This window comes from Lolium rigidum, chromosome 2, assembly GCF_022539505.1.
Source record: "Lolium rigidum isolate FL_2022 chromosome 2, APGP_CSIRO_Lrig_0.1, whole genome shotgun sequence".
Classification (NCBI taxonomy): domain Eukaryota; kingdom Viridiplantae; phylum Streptophyta; class Magnoliopsida; order Poales; family Poaceae; genus Lolium; species Lolium rigidum.
In genome coordinates, this window is record NC_061509.1 from 250,870,940 (window position 1) to 250,880,456 (window position 9,517).

The 9,517-nt window shown below is 44.2% G+C and overlaps 1 protein-coding gene, 1 long non-coding RNA gene and 1 pseudogene across 2 annotated transcripts; 2 read left to right on the top strand and 1 right to left on the bottom strand.

Annotated features, from left to right (window-relative positions):
• Positions 1–369: 369 nt before the first annotated feature.
• Positions 370–751, bottom strand: LOC124688530. Its single transcript, XR_006998550.1, has 2 exons — positions 721–751; positions 370–641 (listed from the first exon to the last, which is right to left on the bottom strand). It is a non-coding gene; the product is annotated as an uncharacterized LOC124688530 (long non-coding RNA).
• Positions 752–2,800: 2,049 nt separating this feature from the next.
• LOC124688531 lies at positions 2,801–5,138 on the top strand (annotated as a pseudogene).
• A 3,148-nt stretch (positions 5,139–8,286) lies between these two features.
• On the top strand, positions 8,287–9,517 carry LOC124690762 (protein STRICTOSIDINE SYNTHASE-LIKE 10-like). The gene is made up of 2 exons (XM_047224103.1): positions 8,287–8,837; positions 8,992–9,517. The coding sequence occupies exons 1-2, from the start codon at positions 8,287–8,289 to the stop codon at positions 9,515–9,517; spliced, it is 1,077 nt and encodes a 358-aa protein (XP_047080059.1).

The following is a 9,517-nucleotide window of genomic DNA, read 5'->3' on the forward strand; positions in this document are numbered from 1 at the left end:
GTTAAGCCCATCTCGTAAAAGTTTTAAACCGCCTATTCACCCCCCTCTAGGCGACATCCGTGTCCTTTCACATTTGCCCCAAACGTCATGTTTACTTTAGCATAGCTCAAATGCCCCGTTTTACTTTAGCCTTTTGCTGAAATGCCCTGCTTTGGATTTAACAGGTTTCTCACTCTAATATTAGACCTGCTATGACTGATTTGCCCCTGCCTCTCATCTCTCATGCCTCTCCCAACCTACTTTAAATCCGACGCTTATTTTAGCAATTTTAACAAGCATCTCTCTACAAACTAAATTAATCAATGACACACATTACAAATATGAAATAGATGCAAATACAGTTCACGTGAACACTCAACCATAGCCAAAGGAGCAGAAATTGATGTTTTTAGTTGCATCACAAAAGGAATACAAATCTGATGTTTTTGGTTGCATCACAAAAGGACCAACATTCATAGCATACGTATTTTAGTGAGTCCACATCTCACAAATAACCAACAGCAACACCCAGAACTTGTCAAAGCTAGTTTCTTTTCTTCTTCCTTGGTGTTATCTTCTTCGGAGCGATCTTCTCGACATCTCGTGGTGGCGACACCATATGCTCCAGTGCTGCATCCTCAGCCATAGCCAAAGATAGTTGCCTACAAAAAGGAAGTTTGCAAGTTAGAATAAGTTACAAAATCAGCGGTTTGATTGGAAGAGTAGAGACAAGTTGTGCACCTTCTAGTGACCGGTCCAGGGCTAGCTTGGATTCATCTATGCAAGGCCTAAGAGCCATAAAGAATTTGTGAAAGCAAATTTTACCTGCATCATCTACAATTGTGTCAACCTCCACTACACTTCCAGGATCTCTCTTTTCCATCTCTGCTTTGAAGTTGAACAAGAACTGAAAGCTATTACCCCAAGTGCCAAAAACCTCATCCAAAGCTTTCTCCTTGCCCTTCCATACAGTGTGATACTCCATTTTAACATTGTAAGTTTCCTGCAGCTTCTGCCTAAGGGCCTTAGCACCTATATTTGGCTCTTGTCGGAGTATCTTGACTGACCTTTGTTTCACCCATGCTTGAGATGCCATGGAAGATGTCACCTGGCTGCTTGAATAACACTTGTGGGGCCCCTTTATTTGGGTTATCTGCATACATAAAGATAGATATTAGTGAAACAACAAGTCACAATTCAATCGTTATGTTATTAACTTCATATATACATATAGATATTAGTGAAACAGCAAGTCACAATACCCGTGTTGTTTTCTTATCGGCCATTACACGAGCTGTTATAGTCCATGGGCAACCATCGGCCAAACATTCGCCAGACCATCTAGTCCGGTCAGCCTTTTTAGTGCCAAGATCAAATTCCTCATTGATGGCAAATTGTCGTATTGCCATTCTACAATCGTGCATAGAAGGAAACATAGTCCCAATCTCTACCGTTGGGTGGTCTATGTCATAGGAAATATTTAACTCTTCTGGCATGTTGTCATCAACTGCTATTGCAGCTTCAGCTAACAGCTCCTTATCGACAACAGATTCAACTATTGGCGCAGGAGGATGAAGAATAGAGCTTTCATTAATGCCTAAGGCCAAACATATTTTTTCCTGAGATATAGGAGCATCCATGTTACCATCTTCTACTGTTTCAATCTCAATGGTGGACCAGTCTACAATGGGTAGATGATTTGCATTCACGTCACTGCAATGGCTAGCAGCACTTGATGGTATGTTAGCTAAGTCCACTACTTCAGCGAGAAGAAGGAATTGTTTTGATTCCCATCTGTCCATAAATGCAACAAGCAACTCGCTGTCATTTTGAATCATACTATCAACCCCTCCTACGAGTCTTGTCTTCGCAGAAAAGATGCACATCCTGACATGAACCATAAGAAATAGACTCTCTCATTATGGATTTTAGCTTCTCCAATGTCATCCCTCTAATGTTAACCTGCTGCAAGACCACATCTTGCTTTGGAGAATGGAGGAGAACACCATCACTAAGCTTGGCGATAAACTCGGCGACTCTAAAAGTTATTTTAAAATTATCCTCTGCATCGCTCCTACTCGATTTGGAAAGAATGCAAGTTAGAAATCCACCACACTAATCGTGTTATTCTAGCTCTACCATGAACAATACATAGTACCAAGATTAAGAGGAGAAAATTACCCATTAGGAGCCGGAGTACTGCGCCCAGAATCCATCTAAATCCCTAGTCCAGAGTCATCCCTCGATTCTAGGGTTTCTGCCTACCGCTGGAGTGAGGGCACAGAGGGGCGAGGAGGGGCGCGGCGGACAGGGGCGAGGAGGGGCGCGGCGGAGAGGGGCGCGGAGGGGCGCGGTGGAGAGGGCCTTCGTCGCTGCGGCCGGCCGGTCGTCGCCGGCGTCGCCTGGGAGCCTCCCTCGTTCGCGTGGGAGAGAAAAAGCTGGAACGAGATGTGCACAGGCAGAGCTTAGATATTTCCACTCAGGGGTAAAAAGGTAATAACATGCTACAGATTAGATTAGATCAAAAGGAGATTATTTGAGTTAGCGCTAAATCAGTCTAATGGGGCATTTCAGCAAAAGGCTAAAGTAAAACGGGGCATTTGAGCTATGCCAAAGTAAACATGGCAAAGTAAAGTGGGGCATTTTATCAAATAGCCAGTCTAATGGGGCATTTCAGCAAAAGGCTAAAGTAAAACGGGGCATTTGAGCTATGCCAAAGTAAACATGGCAAAGTAAAGTGGGGCATTTTATCAAATAGCCCCCGCACGAACGGTCGCTACCTGCCTTCACACTCCTCGCTCCCGTCCCCCCTCGCGCCGCCATGCCGGAGGACGTCGAGATGAACGACTCCGCAGCTCCCGCGATCGCCGACGTCCCCGCGCCTGCGCCCGCTCTCTCTACCTTGCAACGTGAGTAGCCTCTCGTCTCCCAGTGCCCCTCCCCCAAAACCCTAGATCAGCTTCCGGCGCCGTGGGCGCTGGACGGGAGGTAGCTAACGCGTGTATTCCTGGCGGTGCGTGCAGATCTGAAGGAGATCGCGGCGGTGATCGAGGCCGGGTCGCTGACCAAGGAGGTGCGCCGGATCTCCCGCGCTGTCCGCCTCACCGTCGCCCTCCGCCGCCGCCTCGCCCCCCGCGACGTCGCGGCCTTCCTCGCCTTCGCGCTGCCCTCTTCCTCCGATGCCTTCGCCCACCTCTCCCCGCTCCTGCCCAAGGTATTTTCAGCACGCAACTTCAGTGCGCTCCTAATTCTCGAGGGTAAACCAGCAATTATGCCTGAATCTGATGGAACACAAAGGATTTGAGCGTCGCATGCTATATTTGTTTGTCTGAATGTGTCTTGGCTGTCAAATCGCATGGTAGATCATTCTGGATTGATTGGCTTTTTAGAAGCGAATGGAAAACCATAATCTAGATAATCGTTGTAAAGCGACATTGTCGCCGTATGATTATGCGGTACAAGCATACTGAGTTTTCACTATTGAAGTTCACGACGAACCGGGTTCCTTACGTTACGATGCTTAATTGGTATTCCGCAAATTCGTAGTTTGAAATTGGTGCATAGAGGTTTAAACTTCTTCCAGTTTCATTCTGCACACATTAAAAAATTGAAACTGGAAGGCTTCTCTTGCTCAGAGATTTTTGACATTTCATCTTAATGTTACCATTTTTAGGAAGATGGAAGTGAGATGGATGTTGATACTGCGGCTCCAGTAGCTCAAGTTTCAATCAAGCATGGTCTCCCAGAGATTGAAATATACTGCTACTGTACTTGCTTGTGTTGATTTTCCTTATTGATCACAAGAAGTACGATGAGGTATGTCATGGAATTTCCTCCACTTCATCATCATTTGTGAAGCATACCAATTTGATTTTCTCTCCAGGCTAAAGCATGTGCCAACGCTAGCATTGCTCGTCGAAGAATCTCAATAGGAGGACTCGTTGATGTTTTGGCTTCTAGGCTATACTCGTATTACTCATATGCACATGAACTCACCAACAGCCTTGCTGAAATTCGTGGGTGAGTTATTCCAACAGTATGCTCTTGTGTCTCCGAGTAACCAGTAAGCTCCTTTTCCTGTTTGATCCTGCTTTCATGTGCCTCATACAATTGGTGCTCTGCATAACTCTCCTGGGGTTGCACAGCATGGCAACTTTGCACCGTGATGAGCTTGGCCATGTTGTTGACACTAGTCTTCAATTTCAGACTTGTAACTTAAATATTGTCAAGTCATGTGGTTGACTTTTGGTTTCCATGGCAGGAAACACTTCTTAACCTGCTTCTTCGCAATTACCCGCACTACAACTTGTCCGACCGGCAGAAAAACTTAGGTTAAAGGCACCACGTTTTGAAGCACATTCCAATCAGCAGGTAACTATCATTCATCAAGTAGTTTATTTTCTCTCCTGTATGTATGCCAAGTTGTTACAGTTGAATTGGAATTGCAATATGCTTTTATTGTCTGTGCCGAGACTGGTTATCGATTTAATGATGAATGGCCTATGAAATTATCGTTTGCTTTTGTAGAGATCTTATTGTAGACCGGTACTAACCTCTCTACTTCTACCACAGTTGTACTTGGCCTATGAAATTGTCGTTTGCTTTTGTAGAGATCTTATTGTAGACCAGTACTAACCTCTCTACTTCTACCATAGTTCTACTTGGCCTATGAAATTGCCATTTGCTTTTGTAGAGATCTTATTGTAGACCGAGTACTAACCTCTTTACTTCTACCACAGTTCCGCCGGTATCCGGTCTACTTGGGCAAAATTAGAACAATTCGGCTGGAATACACTGATGCTAAAGAGAGCCTCTTGCAAGCTGCACGCAAAGCACCCACTGCAGCTCGTGGATTCCGCATTCAGTGCAACAAATGGGCTATAAATATATCATTTATCATATATTTACTCTTTCTCTAAAATTTCTTATAGTAGCTCAGAAAACATTGATGTGGCATACTTTTTGATGATGTAGATTTTGTTGCTGGTCTTGTATTACTAGTTCTTTCACTTGCACTCATTATATTAAGAATAGCAAATTGGCTCAAACACAAATCTTTAGCTCCAACTACTAATTAGTTATAAGTTTTTTTTGTACAAGATTTAAATATTGAAAAACTGTCGCATGATACTTCCCGAGGTATGTTTTTGTTGCTTCCTGTAACTCGACTCTCCTTTTTTATCTTCAGGTTTGTACTTCTAAAATGAACTTGATCGACGAGGTTTGGAAGATTATGTCTCCGGACCGAATAAAATCAGTCCTCGCTGATGTGAGTGTCTTCCCTCGATCGAGTCTGTTAAATATTATTGAAATCTGCACTCTTACTACCGCAACATAAGAAATCTCATTATGCTCGATTTAATGGTCATGGCAACAATTCCTTAAATCCCTTAAAACGTTATCATAGTATGTTAACCTTATCGTAGCGGTGAGATGGTCTAGCTTTTCAACCGGGAATCGTGGAATAACTTAAGCAATTTATGATACGAATTTAAGAAGTTGACCTGGTGTATTTTGATAACCTGTTATAACATGTGCACTTCATAATGTAGATAGGATTTCAACGGATAAAAAAAGGTATACAAGTTGCGGTTCATAATGTAGAGAACATGGGTTTTGAAGTATGTAGTTCTCATGGTTTTCTTAGACTAGTTTTTAAGGGTATCACGTGGCCTTGTCTTGTTTAAAATAGACGGGAACTTATTTACGTATTCAGAGATGGTTGAAATCCTCCCAGAGTTGATATATTGGCTGCGGTAGGCTAAACATTACTTGTGAAGGTAAACACAACGCTAGTTGACATTGGCACCGAAAGGTGGTATTTCTCTCTTTGGTCATGCTCTACTGCTAGACCAATTGATCACTATGTGCTATATTTTCTTAATGCTGTGAGAGAAATTCAGTATTCATATCAATTGTGTATGTTGAGGTAGACATGTATCGAGGCACTGTGAGCTGCTGATTTTTCAAGTTCATATTAAGTTGATGTGAACTGTAAGGTTTACTGCTGCTTGATGTTCTAGTAGCCACCGTTGTAGGATTATTAGTGGATGGTAGAGGAAGTGTATTTTGAGTTTATGGGCATGTATCCATCCTATATTAAGTTTTTTGGCAGATGTCTCAAGTGTCCCCATATCCTAGTCTGTTCATCCTGAACTCTTAATGATTACAAAGTGCAACTACGGTGGCTTGTGTTCTTGTTGAGATGATTGACTTGTGTGTGTTGTGTCCACCATGTAGCGAGAAGTTTTATCAACAAGGCCTGGAGGATTAGGCTTGCCATGGACATGGCAGTGACAGTCAACCGCAGCCTTGCATAGATGCACCGGGCTTACTTCTCCGCTTCAGGTATATACGAGATAAGGAGGACTACCTAGACTAGAGTTCCTGCAGCAGACCAATTCTTATTCCTTCTTTTGCTCTTCAGATCCAAGTTTCCTTTTACCTTGTGCAATCCAATTGTCACCACTATTCCAGTCCAAAATCTTGTCTAAAATGTTCCAAAGTGCTCCAGTCAGCTAACTGCTGGAACAAATGCATTTAATCATTGTTCTAAAATCAAACTGTTCCCAGTTGTAGGTGACGTCACTTTAATTCTTTAGTCCATTTTCATCATATGTTACTGTAAAATGGTTGTTGCTACACTTGGATATTGAGCTAGTATCTGAAGTATTTGTTCTGTACTCTGTGTCTCTGTTTGCATTCTTTTGAAGGAAAATATTTAAGCAGCTCTACCTACTTGTTCCTCTGTCTTTCTTATCTTTTGAAACTTGAATAATCTGTATTTGTCATTTGAGTAGGACACTACCTATTTGACCGATGTCCACAAGTTCTGAAACAATCAAATTGCTTGATTTGTTTTTTTATTCCTAAACCAACTTAGCTGGAGTGCCTGAACCTGTATTTGCTTGGACGTAAATATCAACATGGTGAATGGACGTTAAGACTGCTTAATCTTAAACATATTTTTTTTTGCGAATGTAATCTTAAACATATATTATATTGTAAACAAAATTAAATAGCAACACGGTGAATGGACGCTAAGCCTGCATAATCTTAAACATATATTATCTTGTAACCAAAATTAAATAGCACATTTATGTTTAATCTTTTCTGGTGGCATTTATTGGTTCCGCTTTATTCATGTGGAGCAACAAATCTCCGAATATTGTTTGCCTATGTGTCCATAATTGTTGTATGCATACTTGCATTATTGGAAGCTTTAATCTGTTTTTGTCAGGATAAATTACTGGAACTGCTGGGACCGGAAGTATACCTGCATCTTTGTGAGGAGCATTATCTTTTTGGTGAGGATCATTGTCTTTTTCCAAAGCAGTACAGTTCAGGTCCTGTAAGTTGTAAGATGTTGAAGGTTCAGGTGGAATGTGACGCAACCTTGTTGCATCATCTAGTGTTTCGTGATGGGATTTCAGAATCCCCTGTACATGAAGATATAGTATTCTCGATATAGTATTCTCTTTCAGTAACTGAATGCAGTCTGAATTAACAAGAGGTATATTGTGTTAGCCCAAATGGTTTAAGATTTGGTTCGCCGTGTCCCTAATACTCGTGATCAAATTTATGGAAAATACTGTTGATATGCACTGCTTATCAAATACGGAGTACAAAAATTCGTGCAGTATAGTAGATGTACCTTGCGAAGTAACATGCAAAGTAGTATAGCAACTTTGCAAATGCCTAAGAAAATAATTAGGCGGCACTAGAATTAAAAGCCTGAAAAAGTAATCAGAGGCATCTCTGGAAAAGTGCTAGCAAAAAGATTTTGCGGCATCTTCGAAAAAGTGCCGGCAAAAGATTCTGCGGCATCTTCAAAAAGTGCCGGCAAAAGTATTTCACGGCATCTTCAAAAGTGCCTGAAATAGTTAATAACGGCACTTCTGGAAGTGCCAGAAAATACAACTGATGTCATTTTTCTGAAAGTGCCGGCAAAGACCTACCTCGACTGGATTAAATACAGCACTTTTTTTTCTGCCTCGAAAAATCATTGCCAACACTTTTGGTACAATTACCGGCACTTTTTTGTGCCAGCAATTTGGGTACGTGACATAATGAGATGCACAACGTCACAGACAGCACTGACGTCCGTATGATTGGAAATCGACGGTCCAGATCCACCTACCTCCCATACCGCTGTGCGATTATACAACTCTGAACTGAATTACAACTTTCTTTTTTTGAACACGATTACAACTCTGAACACCCGCCTTTAAATAAGGCATGAACCACCTGCTGATCGTCAAGAAAAGAAACGACCTGCCGGGAAAACAACAAGTTTCGACTAAAGTCATGGGACGCCGCAGCTTCTCGAGCACGTGGCTCGTCCTCTTCGTGGGCTTTCTCGCCGTTTCCCTGGCCCCGTCGTGCGCGGCGGCGGAGATCAAGACCAGGGCGACGGAGTGGAGCTTCCGCCTCCTTCTTCCCAGCGGCGTCACCGGCGCCGAGAGCCTGGCCTTCGACGCGCGCGGCCAAGGGCCCTACGCCGGCGTCTCGGACGGCCGGGTCCTCAAGTGGGGCGGCAGCGCCGTCGGCTGGACCACCTTCGCCCACCACGCCAACTACAGGAAGCTCCCGCTGTGCACCACGCCCGTTGCGCCGTCGGAGGAGACCGAGAGCCTGTGCGGCCGACCGCTGGGCCTTGCCTTCCACCGCAAGTCCGGCGACCTCTACATCGCCGACGCGTACAAGGGGCTCATGAGGGTTGGCCCCGACGGTGGCGAGGCCGAGGTGCTCGCTACAGGAGTCGACGGCGTTCCGTTCAACTTCGTCAACGGCATCGACGTGGACCAGGCTACCGGTGACATTTACTTCACCGACAGCAGCCTCACATATCCTCGAAGGTATATATATGTACGAATATGAATGATCGATCATCGATACACAAATATAGTAATAGATTAATTATTCTTGCTAGCTCAGATTAATTTTACTACTCGATCGGTCAGAGCTGAAAATAAATCACCATTGATGTTATGCTACTATATGTGTCTGCAGGTTTAACACTGAGATCATGATGAACGCAGATGCCACCGGGAGGCTACTCAAGTACGACGCTGGGACGAAGCAGGTCACCGTGCTCAAGGACGGCCTGCCATACCCCAACGGCGTCGCGGTGAGCCACGACAGGACATATATCGTCGTGGCGCACACCGTGCCATGCCAAGCACATAGGTACTACCTCGAGGGTCCGAAGGCTGGCCAATATGAGCTGATGGCCGATCTACCCGGATACCCAGACAACGTGAGGCGTGACGGGAAGGGTGGATTCTGGGTGGCCCTGAACCAGGAGAAGGCGCGGCCGAACGCGACCGCAACTCCAATGAAGCACTTAGTGGGAGTCCGGCTTGACGGACACGGTGTGGAAGTGGAGGAGCTCACGGCGGCCAAGGGCGTGACGCTGAGCGAAGTGACCCAGAGAAACGGAAACCTGTGGCTGGGATCCGTTGAACTACGTCGGTCTGGTTGCATAGTTTCCTTACATTATTACTATGTTATTATTAGTAGGAGGATTAGTACGTAG